At 34.3% G+C, this 21,307-nt stretch overlaps 1 protein-coding gene across 16 annotated transcripts in view; it reads left to right on the top strand.

The window, feature by feature from the left end:
* The window catches only part of MYO9A (myosin IXA), a 273,318-nt gene that overhangs the window by 95,650 nt on the left and 156,361 nt on the right, over positions 1-21,307 (top strand). For all 16 annotated transcript variants that reach the window (XM_087428635.1, XM_087428628.1, XM_014780883.2 and 13 more), the window contains 4 exons: positions 4,134-4,223; positions 8,803-8,919; positions 11,849-11,983; positions 20,542-20,663. In XM_087428635.1, the coding sequence (XP_087284761.1) occupies positions 4,134-4,223; positions 8,803-8,919; positions 11,849-11,983; positions 20,542-20,663 (464 nt within the window). The remainder of the gene's footprint in view (positions 1-4,133; positions 4,224-8,802; positions 8,920-11,848; positions 11,984-20,541; positions 20,664-21,307) is intronic.

Below are 21,307 nucleotides of genomic sequence, written 5' to 3'. Positions count from 1 at the left end.
AATTCTTTAGTTAAGATTTAATTTAATGCCCCTCCTTCCAAAGTGATTCAATTCAATGATAAATATAAATTTAGTTTTTAAGAACAAATGTTTTAAAAATAATGGTTCAAGTTTGTTTATTTTTTCCAATTATTTTTTGTAGTTACCTCAAGCAACAGTGAATGTTTTGAGTCTTTTGTTTACTAAATTCTATTTGGGATAGATACCTGTGAAATTATTGAAAGATAAACAAGCTCCAATAGATTAATTTGGGTAATTGTGGAGCATGTTTTTGTTGTGAGATATTAGAACCATCACTGTTACCAAAAACTGTTCAATTTTTAGTAGATTTATGTATTTGAGTATATTTTAACATCTTTTGAAACAATATAAAGAAGAGGTTTTTGACATATATATCAGTTTCTCAATTAGGTGAATATGAGAAACTTTGTATATTGGATATTGAGCCCATTGCTAATTATTTTGTATTAATAAAATTTATTTTTTAATTTTAAAAGTCATATATGTACAACTAAGAATATTTGGAAAATGATAGAGGTAGCTTATTAAAATGTCATGAATTTATTAATATTTTCTTTAGGATGTTTATCAAATATAATAAACAAGGGGCCGGCCCCATGGCTTGGCGGTTAAGTGTGCACGCTCCGCTGCTGGCGGCCTGGGTTCGGATCCCGGGCATGCACCAACGCACTGCTTCTCCAGCCATGCTGAGGCTGCGTCCCACATACAGCAACTAGAAGGATGTGCAACTATGACATACAACTATCTACTGGGGCTTTGGGGAAAAAAAAGGAGGATTGGCAATAGATGTTAACACAGAGGCGGTCTTCCTCAGCAAAAAAGAGGAAGATTAGCACAGATGTTAGCTCAGGGCTGATCTTCCTCACAAAAAAATATATATATATAATAAACAAGATGAGTGTATTTTATGTGATTGTGCATACGTGTGTAGATCTGACAATTTATTGTCAGGTTTTAGTGCCAACCTTAAGCTAACTCCTTAAAATGAGTTGGGTAGTTTTTCGTCCTTTTAAATTTTTTTCTGCATTTAAAAGAAGAATTATTAGCAGAGAATAATTTGTTCCTTAAAGACTTGAAAGATATCAACTCTATGACAACTGTGTGTGATGTCCTTTTGGTTCTTTTTGTGTTAACTGATTTTTTAGGATTTTCATATCTGGCTTGATTTAATTTTGATAATTTGTGTTTTTCTAGGAAATCATGTGTTGATAATGTTTAAAATTTATTGTTTTTGTGTTCTTTGTAAATATTCTGTTAATGTTTAAAAATTTTTTCTGTGGTGTTAGCTTTCTGTTTGTGTTTCTTAATTTTTTTTCTTTTGATTTGTGTGAGATTTTTTATTTCTTATTTTGAAATAATTGGCTTTTAGAGTTATCAGTTCTACCATCTTATTATGTATTGATTTCTGTTTTAACATATTTTCTTCATTTTTTCTTTGTTAAATTATGAAATGTTTTCAGCGTAGTATATATATAGAAAACAATATAATAAACACCTGTGTACTTACAACCCCACCCGAGTAATAATATGTTGCGTATAATTTAATACTGCTATGTACTCTGCCCCCACCAGAAGTAAAAACTATTATAAATTTGGTGTTTATCATTCCCATTCTTGTTTTTATATTTTCAGAATAGATAGATGTTTCCATATAGAATATATTGTTTTGTTCTGCATGTTTTCAGAATTTATATAAACGTTATACTGTATGGATCATTCTAAAACTTGACTTTTTCATGCCATATTACATTTTTGAGGTTTCTTTTTTTTGTGTGTGAGAAAGATTAGCCCCTGTTGCCAATCCTCCTCTTTTTGCTGAGGAAGACTGGCCTTGGGCTAACATCCGTGCCCATCTTCCTCTACTTTATGTGGGACGCCACCACAGCATGGCTTGACAAGCTGTGCGTCGGTGTGAGCCCAGGATCCAAACCCTGGGCCGCCGCAGCAGAGCACACGCACTTAACCACTACGCCACCAGGCTGGCCCCTATTTTTGAGATTTTTCAGTGCTGATTTATATATTCTAGATTCTTTTTTTTTTAGCTGCTGTATAAAATTCCATTATATGAATAAAACATAATCTGTCTTTTTTAGTGGGCATTGAGGTTGTTTGTAATTTTCCATTTATAGATAGTACTATGATAGGCATGCTTGTACATGTCTCCTTGTTAACGTGTGAGAATTATTCTAGGGTACAGTCCAAGGAGTAGAATTTTGGGGATATGGTATATACACATATTGAGCTTTACTGATATTGACAAATGACTCTCTACAGTGGTTTATCAATTTATACAAGTGTATGGAAGTGACCTTTGCTTCATGTTGTTGCCAGCTTACATTTGTTTGTTCCTTTTAAAAAATTTCTTGAGTCTACTGCATAGATCATTTATTTTTAAATGTTCACTTTTAATAATAATTGCTTAACTGTAGAAATATGTACCTCAGAATATAACAGTGGCTTTTATCACATGTTTTTTCTTAGTTTTGTCATTTCTGTGTAATCTGGTATTATTTTATTTTTGGTCCTCAAAGTCTTTTAAATATATTTGAAAGGTTGAGGTTTTATATTGAAACTTTGGCTGTTCATTTTTGGTTTTACTGCATTTTGTGAAGGTAATATGCCTCAAATTATTTCTGCTTTTTGGAATTTGAGAATTGAGCAATCAGTGCACCAAAAGAAGGTGTATTTTCTGTATCGTGTAATCATATTTCAGAAAATGATTGGAGCCAGCCTTGGTGGCATAGTGGTTAAGTTTGGCATGCTTTGCTTTGGCGGCCCAGTTTCAGTTCCTGGGTGCAGACCTACACCACTTGTTTGTTAGTAGCCATGCTGTGGTGGCAGCTCACATACAAAAAAAGGAAAATTGATAGCGGATGTTAGCTCAGGGTGAATATTCCTCAGCAAAAAGAAGATCTGTCATGAATTGCTGATGGCAGGGTAATGTCTCACTCTATCATTTTATAACTCAGTTTCTCCTTAGAATCTAATCTTTTTTGCTTGATATATTTTATATCATATTGTCTACATAAAATTTTATGAAGGTTATGTCTTTATTATGTATGGATACTTTTGTAAAATGCCCATGTTTTACCATTTCATGCCCATCAGCGTGGTAAAAACCAAAAGTCTGATAATACCAAGTGTAGTCAAGGTTTGAAGAAATAGGAACTCTCAGTTCTCTCAGTGCTGCTGCTGAGAGAGCAGATTGATGAGAACTCTGTAGAGGAGTTTGGTAATATCCTGTAAAGTTGAAAATGTGAACACTGCAACCTGATAATTTCACTTTTAGGTACGTACTTCAGAAAAACTCTTGAACTCATATGCAAGAATATTCATTGCAGTTTATTATCTCATAGTGCAAAATTGGAATGTAAATGCCTACAAGTAGGAGAACAAAATTAAACACTGGTAATTTATATACTGGGATGCTATATAGAAGTTAAAATGAATAATTTTTTCATCTAAATTATCAAGATAGTTAGATCTCAAAAACATATGGGCAATATGGTACCATACAGATAGGAGTTAAATACACTTGACAATATAATGTAGTGTTTAGGAATACATTTAATATATGTTTGTGTGTGTATAAATATGAACTGACATGATACCTGTCACATTCATGATAGTATTTGCCTCTAGAGAGTGAGAACCAAGGAAGCATTAACTTTATTGTAAGATGTAGTATCTGTAAATAAAAATAAACATCTGAAACATAAATAAGTACCCATTGTAACATTCCTGCAATTCAAGAAGTGTTGTCACTTTTTGGTCCTGTTTCCAGGTTGTGGGATTATGGTTGATCATCTAAAATGTTTTTTGTACTATTCTATATTTTCTATATCCTGCACAATGAAATGTGTTTCTCTACTATGATCAGAAAGAAAACTTTAATTTAAAAAGAACCATCTGTCTTCTTTACCCTTTGTTTTCTTTTTTTGTGGGGGAAAGTGGGGTGAATGGGATACTTAAATTCTACTTTAGCCAATATTTAAATGGCCCAAGGTATATTTTTATTTGTTCGTTTGTTTTTTCTCTATTTGGCTTTTCAATAAATAATTATACCCATTGTCATAAATCTTATATATTAAATTCACTTTTCTGCTGTATAGGTTAAAGAAGAGATGCTATTTGAAGCGTTAGTTACAAGGAAGACCGTGACAGTGGGAGAAAAGCTTGTTTTACCATACAAGCTGGCAGAGGTATGAATAGATTTTCTTTGAAATCAAAGTACTGTGAACATTTTTAGAAGTTTGGGTTTGTGTTCTTTGTCTTAACAGAAGGAAAATAACAAAGAGCGTTGATTGAAATATTTTCTATTCCTTGAAATTTGTGAACTTTCCATCAACTTGGAAACTTAAAGTTGAATGTGATTTTAAGGACTAGACTTAACGTTTTTCTCCAAGGATCTTAATCTGTTCACCATTCTTAAGTTTCATATTAATATGGGGTGAACAGATGGTAGGTAGAATTATAAATGAGCAATGTTTGACTCAGTTGATGATTCCTCCTTGAGGCAGTTTCTTATCTTTCAGCACATCATACTCTTCTGTTTTACTTTTTAGTGTCGGCCACTCCTTTGCAGTTCTTTTTGTTTGCCTTTTCTTTTCTTCCTGACCTCTAAAAGATGGGGTGCCCTAGGACACAGTCTTTGTTTTTTCTTCTCTATATTCTTTATCTAGATTATCTCACCCAGTCCCATGGCTTTAAATAACATCTGTATAGTGAGGCTTCCAGGTGAGATTTATTTCTACAATGAACCATTATTATTATTATTATACTGCTCAGGTGTATAGGAGTAGGAAAGTTATTGAAAAGCCTACTATTTTATAATGTAATGTTCTGAATGTGATGAGAAAGCGAGCTAGGACAATTAGTATAAAAATAGGACAGGAATATGAGATTAGAAGACATAGAGATGAGGAAATAGTGATTGAACTGTGAAGAATGCTTTCTAGGCTGACATCAGTCCATTTATCCCACTTTTTGGGTCCCTCCTAACTGTATGTAAAAGTCTACATTTCTTCCTTATGTCAGGTATCTTGTATTTTATAGTCTCCAACTTTGAGAGCTCCTTTCTAAACAACAGAAAAAGCCAAACCTTTTTAAGAATTTTGCCCTTCTTTTATATAAAAGTTCAGTGCTTTTATATTTTGTTCACAACTTTTTTCATTATAAAATATTTATGTTTATTTCCATTTTTAACTTTAAATTCAACTTTCTGAGATTATTTTCATAGCCCCTGCTTTATTTTTTATTTTATTTTATTGTTTTTAAATTTTATTTTATTTTTTTTCCCCCAAAGCCCCAGTAGATAGTTGTATGTCATAGCTGCACATCCTTCTAGTTGCTGTATGTGGGACGCGGCCTCAGCATGGCCAGAGAAGCGGTGCGTCGGTGCACGCCCAGGATCCGAACCTGGGCTGCCAGCAGCGGACCCGCGCACTTAACCACTAAGCCACGGGGCCGGCCCACCCCTGCTTTATTTTTGTTTACGTTTGTTTGGTATATTTATTTATTTGTTTAGTAAATATTTAAAACCTCTCTTTGTGCCCAGAAATGTACCAGGCATTAGGGGTAAAATGAGGAGCGGTCCTTAAGGATTTTAGTATTTTATCTGAAGAGCAGTGGAAAGCTTTTAAAGTGTTTTAAGTGAAAAAGGTGTCTTAGATTTTTTTCTTAAAGGATCACTCTGGCAGCAGTGTGAAGAATCAGTTGGAGAAGAGTGTATTTGTTTCCTATAGCTGTGTAACAAAGTTAGTGGCTTAATATAACACAGATTTATTATCTGACAGTTTCCATGGATCTTGAGTCTGGGCACTGGTTAGATGGGTCCTCTACTCAGGGTTTCACCAGGGTGAAGTCAAGATGTCTGTCAAAGCTGTGATCTCTTCTGAGACTCAACATCCTCTTCCAAGTTTACAGATTGTCAGTAGGCTTCAGTTCCTTGCATTTGTAGGACTGAGATCCCGAATTTCTTGTTGGCTGTCAGGGGCCATTCTCAGCAGAGAATACTTGCCATTTTCTGCCATATGTTCCTGTCTACAATATGGCAGTTTGTTTCTTCAAGGCCAGTAGGAGAATCTGATGAAAGGGCTCAGTACCTTTTAAGAGCTTTCTCTGATTAAGTCACCTCTACCCACAATAATCTCTCTTTAACTAAAAAAATTAGCTGATATTGGGCCATAATTATATCTTTAAAGTCCCTTCACCTTTATCATATAACATAAGATAGTTACAGGAGTGAAATTCATCATATTTACAGTCCTGGCCACACTTAAGGGGAGGGGTTATACAGAACATGTACACCAGGGGATGGGAATCTTAGGGACCATTTTAGGATTTTGCCTAACACAGAGGGCAAGAGTGAATGTGGAAAGATGAGTTTGGGGGCTGTAGTATAGTGCTCCTGAGGAAAAAGATGTTTGCTGCTTTGTCCAGAATGATGATGGCATGCTGATGGGGAGAAATGGATATATTTAAATAGAAAGAAATTTAGATGGTAAAATCAACAGGATCTGGCAATGATTTGCTTAATGGGAAACAAGGAGGAAGAAGGAGATTCAAGAATGAATCCTAATTTTCTGGCTTACACAGCTGTAAGAATATTGGTACTGTTCAGTTAGATAGGAAACACTAAATGAGATATTGTTTGGGTGGTGTCTGGCTGCACACCCATTTGGGCAAGCAGTGCGGGATAGGTTGTGGAAAGACTGAAGAAAAGACCCAGAGATGACATACGAAGACATAAGCGTTCATTGGGTCTTATGGGGCGTGTCCAGTGGCGGCTGGCTGGATGGAGTTGTGCACCCACTCGAGTGTCCAGTGGTGGCCAGCTGGACGGAGTTACCACTACCGTGAGCAGAGAGGGGGTTGCTTGTATAGACAAGGGAACAAAAGGCTACATGCTTGGCTATATGTCCCTATACAAGGGACAGTCATTGGTATGACCACTGTTCCCAGGAACAGTAGCTCCTGTGGAAGGGCTCTCTGTTCCTTCAAGACGTGATATTCTTTGAGTGAGTTAAGTTAAGATCCAGGTTGGCCAGGCCCTGGATTGTTACAAATCCCAGATGGTTGGCGTCCTGCCCAGGAGGGGGCCAGAAGGACACATGGTTGTAATAGGGCACATAGGCTACGGCCCTACAGGTGGGAAAATATTAATTGATATTTGGGCTTATGGAGATGAAGCCATGATAGGCAGGACTGCATTTCAGAGAAAAGAGGGTGAAAGTATTCCATCTGACTATGGTATTCTATAAAAATAGTAGTTAATATAAACCATAAATAGGTGGGTTTTAGTTTTTAATATGAAGGTCTGCCTTTTGACTAAAAAATTCAGCTAATTTATATTTATTGTGATAACTAATATGTTTTTTTATTCTGTGTTTTTGTGTCTTATGCTTGTTTATTTAGTTTTAAAATATTTTATTTTTGCTGAATTTAATCAGATTATCTTCATTCTTTTTTTTTTCCCTCTGGGGAAAAATAGAATGGTTATTCTCTATATATTCTACTATCGATTTTCTTGGTATTTTAAAGATACTTTGTTGATAATTTGCCTGAGTATAGAATCCTAGGGCCACATTCCTTTTTCTCTCAGAGCTTGTAAACATTTTCCAATTATTTTCAAGTTTCTACTGTTGAAGATAGAGAATTTGATACAGGTCTTCTCTTTCCTATGTAGGTAATGGTTTAGGTAGTTATTTAGTGGTCTAGAAACTTGAAGCTTACGGTTCTTTTCCACTGAAATTAAGAAATTCATCCGTCATCTCTGTGATAGTTTGTAGTATTATCTCCATTTTACAAATCTATAAGCTGTAGCTTAAGATGTTAAGTAACTTGACCAAGGTCACACAGCTAGAATTAGAGAAACTGGGATTGCAAGATAGCCTAGCTCTTAATCATTACTTTCTGTTTCCTCTAAACTTCACAGAACAGAGATATAAATATGTACCTGACTATACAAGCTTCAAAATAAGTCCTTAGCTAATAAATATATAAATTATTAGTATTTGTACTCTTCCAACTACTAGGACGCACTTCTCTAAGATATATGCCCCCCTCCTTTGTTTTAGATTGCAGTACTTTCTAAATGTTGAATTTTCTTTAACTAATAGACTTTACTTTTTAGAACAATTTCAGATTTACAGAAAAATTGAGCAGAAAGTAGGGTTTTCGTAAATTGGGAAAAGCTTAAAGTGAGGGAAAAAATAAAAATTGCATAACTCCATAATGAAAGAATTGTTACTCTAAGGATGGAGAAATTCTAGAGGATGCTGTAGATGACAAGCTGACGACAACCAGGAATGTAATTGTGGTGGTACTATAATTATGTTTTAAGAGTTTGACTAGAATTCCACAGATAACTGATGCCTTTTTGCTAACAGATTTATTCCTCTCCCTGGAATACTCTTCCCCGCTTTAGCTGGCAAGTTTCATTTGTTTGTAAACTTTCTATTTTACCTTATTTACTAGGTTAAATATATACCCCAATTTTCAGTAAAACTTCTGCATTGAGTGACCTACATTTTGTTTTCCTTAACTTTCAGTTAAGGAAAGTTTTAGCCTAGATTCCCTGAGTTGGACTAAATTAATGAGTATATTTAGAAAACTTCAATTATAGGCTATTTATATTGAGAGAAAAAATTAATTTCTAATTCAGGATAGTGAGATTTCTTTCTTGAATGAGAGCAAAATACGCTTTGTTATAGTATCTTAGGTTATCGCCAATTTCACTTGCGCTCCTAACCCTTTTCTTTTCTTTTCTTTTCTTTTCAGGCTGTGACAGTGAGGAACTCCATGGCTAAGTCTTTATATAGTGCGCTGTTTGACTGGATAGTTTTTCGGATTAATCATGCACTTCTGAATAGTAAAGATTTGGAGCAAAATATCAAGGTAGATGTACATTAGATTATCATATATTTTTCCTGGAAAACTGTTTTAATAAAATGGTTAATACATGAAATTTAAAAACACAGAATTATATGGAGTAATAAGTAAGAATCACCTTTATCTGTATTCCCTGCTGTTTCCCTCCTTATTTCTGTTTTTATTACCGTATTCAGGGAAACTGTTGTTCTATGTGACTTTCCAGACTTTTTCCACTTTTTTCTTATGTGCTCGCATTCCTATAGATGTACATATACAGAGTTACTTTTAAACGTAAAATTAGAATCATGCTATCCATATTGTTTCTTTTTTTATAATTTTATTTTTTTATTTATTTTTCCCCCAAAGCCCCAGTAGATAGTTGTATGTCATAGTTGCACATCCTTCTAGTTGCTGTATGTGGGACGCAGCCTCAGCATGACCGGAGAAGCGGTGCGTCGGTGCGCGCCCAGGATCCGAACCCCGGGCCGCCAGCAGCGGAGCGCGCGCACTTAACCGCTAAGCCACAGGGCTGGCCCTATATTGTTTCTAACTTGTATTTTTTTTTACCTGGCATGTCTTGAAATACATCTAGACCTCATTATTTTTGATAACTTTCTAAAATTATATAGTATGCACATGTACCATAAATTCTCCCATTAAAATATATTACTTTTATTGTTATATACGATGATGTAACAAATCTTTGTGCGTGTTTCTTTTTTTTTTTTTTTTGTGAGGAAGATCAGCCCTGAGCTAACATCCATGCTAATCCTCCTCTTTGCTGAGGAAGACCGGCTCTGAGCTAACATCTATTGCCAGTCCTCCTCCTTTTTCTTTTCCCCAAAGCCCCAGTAGATAGTTGTATGTCGTAGTTGCACATCCTCTAGTTGCTGCATGTGGGATGTGGCCTCAGCATGGCTGGAGAAGCAGTGTGTCGGTGCGTGCCTGGGATCCGAACCTGGGCCGCCAGTAGTGGAGCACGCGCACCCAACCGCTAAGCCACGGGGCCGGCCCTGTGCATGTTTCTTTAGGATAAAATCCTCAAAATGTAATTTATATATGTTTATATGTATATATATAAAATTTATATACGTTTTAAAATTTTTGTAGCTATTTCTAAATTGCTTTTCAAAAAAGACTACACTTCCACTAGCAGTCTATGAAAGTGCCTATTTCCCTACACCTTTACTCACATTGGATATTATCAGTTTTCATCTGCTACTCTGATAGGGAGGACTATCCCATTTTATTGTCGGTCTTTTCAATGATAGATGAAAGTAAACATCTCATGTTTTCTATATTTTGTATCTTTATTATATTTTTATATATTTTTGCTATTTTTATGTTGTCATTTTGTTGTTTTGTTATTTCTTTTTAGGAGTCATTGTGGATATTACAGAGACTCATAGTTTGATATATATTGCAGATATTTTCTTTTGACTTTTAAGATTTGTTTATGTTGTCTTTTTGAGCTCATATGTTTTAAATTTTTGTGCAGTTAATTCTGTCATTCTTTTCCTTTATTGTCCTGAGTTTATTCATTTTTATTACATAGGAAGGCCTCTTCCAGCCCAAAATTATAAAATATTTGTTTGCATACTTTTAGAATTTAATTTTTTATGTTCAGGCCTTTTTTCCAGTTGGAATTTATTTTTTAATATGTCAGATTTTAGATATTTAACTTTACTCAGTCCAAATCCATTTTTATTTCCCAATAGCTTTGATGGAATAGTCTATCTTTTCAGATTGATTAGAAATGGCATCTTTATTACTTAATCCTACTGTCTTAAATGTAAAATTGCTCTTACATGAACTTTTCATACTTTGAGTAAGCCTACAGCTAGAAAAATAATTTTAATTGTAATCTAATTTACCACATTGACTTATTTTTGAAGGTCGTTATCTTCACTGTTTTTCATAAGGGCTTAGAATTAGTCAATAGAATTAATCAAACAAAATACTCTTAATGGAGACTTTTAAAAATCTCGTAACTATTTATCACTCATTACATTGGTTTGCCCAGTATCTCTCTTAGCACCAGTGGAGAAAAATTGTTTTCTTTTAACCAAAATTGTCATACAACTGTATTTTAAGAATGAAATGAAGTAGTGAGAAGAATGTTGGTTTGGGGCTGTTAGACCTGAATCCTTATCATCCATAGTAAGAAGTTAAAAGATAATTTCTAGAAGTAATATACATCAAGAAATAGAAGAATAAACATTTGTATACTATCCTATATTATACTATACTATACTTTACAGAATCATACCAAATAGCTAAAGATTTGAGTGTTGTTGACTTTAGGGAGCAGAAATTGAGGATGAAGAAGATGTTGTTGTTTTTTTATTATAATCTTTTTAAAACTAACATCATAAACCTTGAACAATTTTTTTGATAAAAATTAAAAAATTTTTAACTTCAAGGAACCATCATTCCTAGCTTGCACAAGGCTGATTAAACGTACTTGTTAGCTTAGTAAAGAATAATTCTGTTAGGATATAAAAGTTAAAATAGGAAAAATTGTATGATTCTCTTCACATAACCAGGCATAGCCAGGAGTAACCTAGCTTTACTTAAGTGACCTTTTGACTTCCCCATAGCCTGTTCTTTCCATTCCCTTATCTCTTAGAGTTTAGGGATTTCTGAGGCTGAGATAATAGGCCACTAACCCTGCTTTGTATATTTCCATAAAGTAATCAATGAATTACGTGTGTTAAAATTTTGGATATGTTTTTATAATTAGAATAAAAAGAAAACGATGAAGATAAAGATAACTAAAATGCTTTTTATTTGTGGTATATTTTGGTTGAACATTACCCCCCCCCCCAAAAAAAAATCTCCTCTCCAATGCTGTAGAAGAACTTTGAGCATTTGTTACATATATTGTGGCTATTATTCATGAAATAAATTTGAGCATCATTTTTTTAAACATAATTTTTTTCCTGTTTTACAGACTTTGTCCATTGGTGTTCTTGATATTTTTGGGTTTGAAGATTATGAAAATAACAGCTTTGAACAGTTCTGTATTAATTTTGCTAATGAACGTTTACAATATTACTTCAATCAGCATATCTTTAAATTGGAGCAAGTGAGTGCCTAAATGCGTGTATATTTGCCCCCTCTTACCTCTGCACCTTCCCCCCCTTTCACACCCACATACACACACATAAATTTTGAGTCATAGTCATGATAAGCATTTTAAATCCTGTATTTCAGTATGGATCTTATAGTCTTCATATCACTATAAGCAAATGACAAATCAGAGCATGGTTGTTGAGCCATATCATACAGGATTTTCTTTCTTTCTTTTTTTTTATAGGCTCCAAGTAGATTCAGTAATATGTGCTTGTTTGAGTGAACCTTTGAATGAAAAGATGCATGGATTTGTTTTGAGTTTCTGTTGGTTGTTGATTTTTAGTTCCTGGCATGGGCTTGGCCACTGTGTGTAATGCTAAGTATGCTTGTTTGATTGCTTTGGTCTCTTAGTTCCATGATGGGATAGAGGAGCTTATTAATAGAATCTTGAATCAACTCAGAGTATGGATACAAGGAAACAGGACAAGATGGAGAGACCAAACTAGGTAGCTAGATATTTCTTGTGAGAAGCTCAAATTGATTTAGTGTAGAAAGAACAAGACACCAGTTTCCATGAGAAATCTTAGGGTAAATGCAAGGTCAGAGAAAATGCTGGCTCTTTTTCCAAGCCAAGTTTGAAGTCAGTAACAAGTTGAGATTGTAGCTCAGAATTTCAGTTTGTGTATGAGGACATAAGCAGAAGCAGAGTTCACATTCGACTCATGGGAAATGATTGAGAAATGAAATGAAGAGAAAAACTACAACAGGTTTAAAACAGAAAAAAAAGAAAGATCTTGCCTATCGCTGGGGCTTGTTGCCCTCTGTCCTAGCTTTAAGCACCTCTGTTTTGCTGAAATGGTTATAAAGACTAACATTAGCACAAGCAACGTTAATCCTGACCATCTTGATGAAAGCTTCAAGTTTTTAAGTACATAACCTTTAGCTAGACTCTCCAAAAGACGTTAAAAGATTATCTTATTTGTTAGAATATTAGCTCACACTTATGTAGTGCTTACTATTTATCAGGCGTGTACTATTTGTATTCTAGTTTTACAGATGATGCCTAAACCCGGTATTCAAACCTTAGTACTCTGGCTCCATAATTCTTGCTTTTACCCAAAAGCTGAGCTGAGATTGGTCTCTTGACTCAGTCGAGTGTTCTTTTAACTAGATCATGCTAAATTAGTATTTTTTAACTCTTGTGAATGGGTATATGTGTTGGAGGAGTGGAGGAAGCATTTTGTTGACTGTGTTCTGTATTTTACAAAGCAAAGCATCAGTTGCTCTGTGGATTATTAAACAGAAGACTGGTTAAATTGTTTTTGAGGAAGAAAGGTGTTCTATTATTGTGAACTGAAATTATTCTTACCTTTTCTATAAGTCTAGATTAGACATGGAGGAGCCACAAGAAATACCTTGCCTAAAAACATATATAAGAATAAAACTCTATAGTTCATGGGAAATGTGTTCAAAACTACTCGGGGGTGGGTGATCCTCATTTATTTGCTACCCTGAATATCATAATTTTGGGCATTCTTGTGGAATTATGGATCAGAACACTTAGACCCTAAGCTATATCTTTTTTTCTTTCAAGTCCCAGTATTCTGTAATTTGTGATGTAATGGGTATGCTTTTGATGTAATTTATGGAAAGTTTTGAGTTTATGGAAAGTTTACAGACCGTATACCTCTTTGCCATCCTGTCTATTTTATTCTTCCTTTCTCTCTCTCTTCATGTTTTTCCACCTAAAATGGATTTGCTGGGAATAAAAAATTTAAGGTAGTTTAACTATTAAGTGTTTTATTTATTTGTCTGTCACTGGTACCTAGTATGAGATGGGTACCCAGTGACTATTTGTTAAATTCAATTGAATACAAAATCAGTTAAGTAGATAAAAAATTTTTGAAAAAGAAGATAGAAATAAAAAAAGTATCAAAGATGCTTTGGGAGGAAACATCTTGAAAGTTTTGATTACTGAAGTTCACCTCTAAATTTTGTCCAAAAGTAGTACATAGCCATGTAGGATAGAAGAGAGATGTAATAATTGCGATTCAGGATGATAAGTGCTATAATTAGATATAAGGTAAAGTTGTGATATAAAGGAGAAGTTGATAAGAATTTCCTGCAAGTCTGTGAAGATTTCCCAGGGGTGATTCTGGAATATAGTTTTGAAGAGAAAGTTGAGCTCACCAAATTGTCAATGGGGAACAGATATTTGAAACAAAGGTAACAATATCCTTAAAACTGTGAGGCATAAAACAGCACGGCACTTTTGATGAACTGAGAATAGTTCACTGTAGGTAAAATATGGGATATGAGGATGGAGGCATGAAGGGAGATCAGTTTGGTGAAATAGCCTAGAGTGAGATAGTTGTGGCCCTTATTTGTCATGCAGAGAAGGTTAGAATTTTTGTTTTAGAGAATGAGGAGCTATTTGAAGCATATTTAGCAGAGGACTTGAATTGGAACTGTGGAAGATGGACTGAAGAGAGGTGAAATGGAGGGAAGGACGTAATCTATGAGCCAGTTGAAGTAGTGTGGGTGAGTGATTCTGAGTCCTGAATCAAGGTCTTAGTAGAGACAATGTGGAATAAGAGACAGACCGAAAGAGGTTTCTGTGATTTGAAAATATATTTCCTGTTGTCATTTGTAACACTGCTCTCTTCTTATTTCTTTTACTTGCTCAGAATTATCCTTCAGGTTGTTCATTCATCAGTAAATTGAATAACAGTTGTGTGTCAGGCACTGTGCTAGGCATTGAAGATAGAAAATTAGAGTGTAAGGATCTTATTGAAGGAGTTCATAGTCTAGTGATTTTTTTCTTTTGTCTATTCCACTTTTGGGGATGTCAGATTAGGAAATTTTGACCAAACTTGCCTTGCAGAACACCTAAAAAAACTGAACAAAATATATTTGAAGGCATTGAAGTACCTTCAAGTAAGTGAAGTATTACAGGGCTTAGAGCTATAAGAAGGAAATCCAAGGAGATGAGCTCAAAATTTGGGGACTGCTTTGTTCCTAGAGACATTTCTCTATTCTGATAGAGGGCTCCTGATTCTGAAAGAGCCATACTTGAGAATCTGAGAAATGTAACAGGGTTTTCTCCAGATTTAAGAACAAGGAGGAGCCCCCTGGCAACTTCCACAGGCTTTAGGTAGAGACCTCTAAGTGTTACATCTTAGGAATAAAGGTAAACCAGAAATAGATCAGGCATTATGGGGGCTGAACCCCAGCTTAAAATCACCTCAGTTCCTGACTGGGTTAAAATAGCATAGAATTCTTAGTCCTCTACCACCTTCCAAGAGCAAATTCAGTCTCCAGTGGAGGATGAGATCATCCTTCCTCTATAATTTTTCATATACAAGATCCAGCATTTAGGTTTTAAACTGAGAATTTTTTTTTAAAGACCTACAAGGAGGGAAACCAACATGAATGAAAACCAACAGAAATGAGAAAATAGACAGTACCATAGAGGATTCGGATAATGATGTTGTCAGACATGAACTTTAAAGTAAGAATGGTTTTAAGAAAGTTTTTTAAAAAGTGATGTTTTTATTAAAGAACTATAAACTGTTAAAAAAAATCCCAAATTTAGGAAAATCTAGAGCTAAAAAGTAGAGTAAAATTAAGAATACAATGATAGTTTTTAACAGTTAGTTAGATACATCTTAAGAGAAAATTAGTGATTTGGAAGACAGGCCAGAAGAAAATACCCAGCCTGGTGAATAAAGGTAAAAAAGAAAATAAAAATAGTATGAGACATATGGGGCATAATGAAAAGGTCTAACAGATATGTAATAGGAATTCTGGAAAGATGTTATGTGATAGAAAGAGAGAGAACAGAATAGAAGCCATATTTGAAAAGGTAATAGTTGAGAATTTCCCAAAACTTAAAACAACAATAAGCAACAATAAGCAACAATAAGGCTGGAAGTCAGTCTTTCAGGGGAAACAGTGGATGTCAGAAGACAGTGGGGTATTTTCCCTAAAACCGAAGTATGTTATTTGAGTAGTAGCTAAATTATCCCCATTGTAGCTCAGAGATTCAGGCAGGAATGAAGAGTAATGAACGTTGTAAAAGAGTGGGTGAATCTAAATGAATATTAACTAAATTAGACAAAGATAAAAATATCTTTTGTGGTTTAACGTTTATGTTGAACTAAAATACATGAGTACAATAGCATTCAAGTCAGGAGGGGAGTACATGGAATTTAAGGTATTCTAAGATCTTTGTGTTAAATGCCAAGTGATAGAAGATTTTTTTCTGTGTTAGATAATGATAAATTAAGGATGTGTGTTATGATTTTAGGGTAACCACCAAATAGTAAAAGAATATAGAACTGTCAGGTTAGTACAGGGAGTAAGTAGAGTAAAAACAACTCTAGTAATCCAAAAGAAACCAGGGAAGAAGAATAAAAGCAATACTAAGAAAACAGGACAAATAGCAAATGGTAAGATGGTTGATTTAATCCCACAAATATCAGTGATTGCATTAAGTATAAATGGATTATTTACTCCAAGTGGAAGCCAAAGATTGTCAGACTGGATATAAAACAAAACTAAATTGCTGCTTATAAGAGAGACACTAAATATAAGCATACAGAAAAGTTAAAAGTAAAAGGATGGAAAAAGATTTAGTAAACCTTAACAAAAAAAGAGCTGGTATAGCTGTATTAATATCACACTTTAAACATTGTTAGAGATAAAAAGAAATATTTGATAATGCTAAAAGGATCAGTTCAGCAGAAAGTATACAGTTCCAAATTTGTAGATTCCTAACATATCCTCAAAGTATGTAAAACAAAAATTAATGACTAAAAAAGAAACATATATTTGCAATTTTGGTGGAATATTTTAACATACCTCACCAAAAATCTGATAGAATAAGCAAACAAAAAAATCAGTAAGGATGTGGAAGATTTAAAGCACCCGGAGGATGAGGTGGGTGCTTTTGTGGGTACCTACTCCTGCCTACCCTTCAGGTCAGAATGCTAGTTTCCCTGGGCCTGAGGCCTGTATCAAATATAGAAGATTTTTAAAGCAAAGATTTATTTGACGTATGTAGATAACTGCAAAAATTTACAAAATTTGTTCATATACTGGACCATAAGGCAAGGGTCAACTTTCAAAAGACTGAAATCACACAGATTTTAATACCGTAATGAAATTATTCCAGAAACCAAAAAAAAGATGACTGGAAAATACCTGTATGATTAAAAATTAAGAAATGCACTTCTAAGTAGCCTAGAAGTTGACAAAATTAGAAAATATATTGAATTTAATGAACATGTTCCACATTGACTTGTAGAATGTGACTAAATACACTAAAGGTGTATTTAGAGGAAAATTTTATAGCTTTTAGAAGATTTTAAGATTGAAGAGCAATGATCGAAGTATCCCTCCCAAAAATTGGAAAAAGATAAGCAAACTAAGCCAAAGGAAAGTGGAAAGAAGGAAATAATAAAGATAAAAAAGGAAATTAAATAAAAGTGAAAGCAAATATACCATAAAAGAGGATCAACAAAGTCAAAAGTCATCCTTTTAAATGACTAACAATATTGATAAAACCCTCAAGAAATTCATCTGAGTCAGGGACAGAGACAAAGACCAAGACAGAGAGAGAGATAAATAACCAGAATTCCAGTGATAAAGAGGACATTATTGTGGATCCTACACATATTAAAAAGATAATAGGATACACTAAACAACTTTATGTCCATAAGTAGACTTGTCAAATGATATGAAAAAAAACTCTGCAAAACTGACACAAGAAATACAAAATCTGATTCTGTAACTATTAAAGAAATTTAATATGTGATTAAAAACCTTTCCATAAAGAACATTGTAAGCCAAGGTGGCTCGATTGGTGATTTCTACCAACACTGAAAGAAGAAATAATATCAGTTTGACATAAATTCTTATGTGGAATAGAAAAAAGGGGACAATTCTCAGTGCATTTTAGGTGGCCAGGATAACATTGATACGCAAATCTGTCAAAGATATTACTAGAAGTGGAAATTAATGTCAGTTTCCCTCATAAACATAGATTCAAAAATTCTAAACACATATATTAGCAAACTAAATCCAGCAAGATATGTAAAAGGAAACTACATCAGACCCAAATGGAATTTTTTCCCACTGTGTGTTACATCTAACCATCAATCAGCTTAATACAAAGAAGAAAAAAACTCATGGTGCTCTCAATAGAAGTATAAAAAGCAGTTGATAAAATGACCTATCATTCATATTAAAAAAAAAAAACACCCCTTAGCAAACTAGGTATAGAAGAGAACTCCCTGATAAAGGGCATTTACCAAAAAACCTACAGTTAATATTATACTTAATGAAAACAGACTGAAGGCTTTCCCCCTAAGGTAGAGAACAAGGCGATGATGTTTCCTAACAGTTTTTTATCATGAACATAGGTACATGAAGACATCCAAATGGGCAGTAATCATAGCAAAAGATTTTTCACTTATTAGTCACCAGGGAAATTAAAATTAAAACCACAAGGAGATACCCCTAGGCATTCACCAGAATAACTAAAATGAAAAAGATCAATAAAGTTTAAGATACCATGCACAGGAAAGTCCTGTACGCCGATGATGGGTACATAAATTGGTATCACCAACTTAGAAAGCTATTTGGCAGTATCTGCTGAGGTTATACATGTGTAGTTTATAAGCCTGTGTTTTCACTCTCAAAATGTATATAAATGCACACCAAAAGTTTTGTGCAGAAACGTTCATAATGGCATGATTTTTAATCATGATAAAATTTAATAATGCATGATAATTAAATTGGAAACAATTATGTTTATTAATAGTACTATGGGTGAATAAATTGTATATAGGTATTCTACCACATTGGTTCTCAAAGTGTTGTTCTTCCCTTACCCTTACTGGTAGCATCAGCATCACCTAGGAACTTGTTAGAAATGCAAATACCAGACCCCACCCTATACTTGGTTATTCAGAACTTCTGGGCATGGGGCCCAGCAGTCTGTGTTTTAACAAGCTCTCCATGTAATTCTCTTGTACATTAAAGTTTGAGAACTAATGCTCTTTAGTAGATTTTGGCATGCTTTTTCTGTAAAGCACCAGATAAATAAGTCTTTTAGGTTTTCTGAGCTGTATGGTCTCAACTTTGCTGTTATATTGAGAAAGCAGCCATAGACAATGCATAAATGAGTGAATGTGCAGTTCCACAACCCCTACCCTACAGCCATTAAAATGAATGAACTTTAGATGCATTCTACAACATGGATGTGTCTCTGAAATATAGTGTTGAGTAAAGAAAAAAAAAAGCCAGAGAAAAAGAATATGTATTGTATGATTCTATTTCTATAATGTTTATGAACAGGTGAATCTTTTCAGTGGTATTAGAAGTTGAGATAATAGTTAACTTTGAGCAAGAGGGTCTGAATCGTCATTGGGAAGAGGGGAGGAGGAGAGGTTTTGGACTGCTAGTAATGTCTATAAAAATCCGTATGCCTGTACTATCTAGTATGCTTGTGATCCATGCTAAAGAAAAACAAGAATCGTGCTAAAGAAAAAAGAAACAGAAAAAAAACACTTTCTTACCACTGCTTAAGGGTGACCTTTATATAGCAATTACTTACTTGTGAAACTGTTAATTAAAAGGAAAGAATTAAGCATTTACCTCCGCAATTAGAGTAACTATAGTTTATAATAGGGCCCATTTTTCTTTACGAGATAATAATAATACCAAAAAATGATAAATTACAAAATCACGATTTCGCAAAACCACCATATTTGCAGAGAAGTGTGCACGTGTTATCAGTGAATACTAAAATCATCAGGTGAACAGGATATTTACTTGGTGCCTAAATATCACTGCAGTGTAGAAAGTTATCTCTTTTAGATTCTCAGGGGCATCTTTCTGAAAAACCGTTTAAAAGTAAAAGCGTCACAGGGAATATTTCCCAGGACAGAGAAAAAGTAAGGAGTAATGGGGGCTTCATAAGAGGGTTTTAAATAGTTGCTCAAGGCCTGAGCTTTGAGTTTTTTAATCGTGGAATTTGAACCCTCTCCCCCTTTTTAGGGAAAATATTCTGTGTTGTATTTTGCCAAAATTAAGTGTGTATGAATTCCATATGATTTATATCGGTGATTACTGGAGGTGATGGTTTTCCACTTTCCCCAGACATTGTTTCATTAAATTCATTGTTGATGATCCAACAAATACTCCTTTCTGATGGCTTAGAGTCATGTGGGAGGAATCAGGTTTATTCATTTTATATTTTTCCTTAGTGCAGTCATCAGATAGTGTGGCTAAAACAAATCCAGCCTTAAATTTTAATCTGAATGGTATCACAAATAGGATTCTAATAAAAAAATTTGGTTGCATGTACTTTTTAAAGTACACAGACATACACTCTATCAAGATTTTATACAACAAATTTTATGTTCTTTTATTGTGTGGATTAGTGATTTAAAAGGGAAAAGTTTAGACTGTTCTTTTAAGCCTGGTAAAAGCTTTTCAGCCTTTATCATCACATATCTATTATTTTCTGCAAGATGAATAAATTGTTAATTTGTTATTTCCTAGGAGGAATATAGAACTGAAGGTATCAGCTGGCACAATATAGATTATATTGATAATACTTGTTGCATAAATCTTATTAGCAAGAAACCAACAGGACTACTCCATCTTTTAGATGAAGAAAGCAAGTGAGTATGATTCTTTTCAGTTTTGTATTTGGGCATTTGGGCTTTTCATGTCTTCTTAAGTCCTAAACTTTCTTCTTACATTATCAAATAAAGAGCCAGAGTTTCCCTTGTATGCATTTTTTTGCATGTGTTTTTGTATTCATAGGAAAATTGGATAGACTTCACTACTGAACTCATTTTTTCCTTGAGTTTTTTCAGATTTCTTCTACAGAGTCACTTTGATGTTAAATTTGTTGCTGTATTTTTATTGTTATTAAGTATTCCTCTTTTTTTTTTTATTTTGAGGAAGATTAGCCCTGAGCTAACACCTGTTGCCAATCCTCCTCTTTTTTTGCTGAGGAAGATTGGCCTGAGGCTAACATCCATGCCCATCTTCCTCTATTTTATATGGGACGCTGCCACAACATGGCTTGATAAGCGGTGTGTAGGTCTGTGCCCAGGATCCAAACCCACGAACCCCGGGCTGCCGAAGTGGAGTGCATGAACTTAACTGCTATGCCACCAGGCTAGCCCCCTCCCGTCTTGAATTGAGAGTTATATGTGATATGTGTTTGCAGCTTTCGTATTTAGCAAAAAAGACTATTATGATAGATTAGTGATGTCTGCCCTGGCTATGCAGGTGATAAGTGGCAACATATGCCTAT

This window comes from Ceratotherium simum, chromosome 3 (assembly GCF_057802395.1).
Source record: "Ceratotherium simum simum isolate JZ-2026a chromosome 3, ASM5780239v1, whole genome shotgun sequence".
NCBI lineage: Eukaryota > Metazoa > Chordata > Mammalia > Perissodactyla > Rhinocerotidae > Ceratotherium > Ceratotherium simum.
The sequence above is the reverse complement of the archived record's forward strand: the minus strand, read 5'-3'. Positions and strand labels throughout refer to the sequence as shown.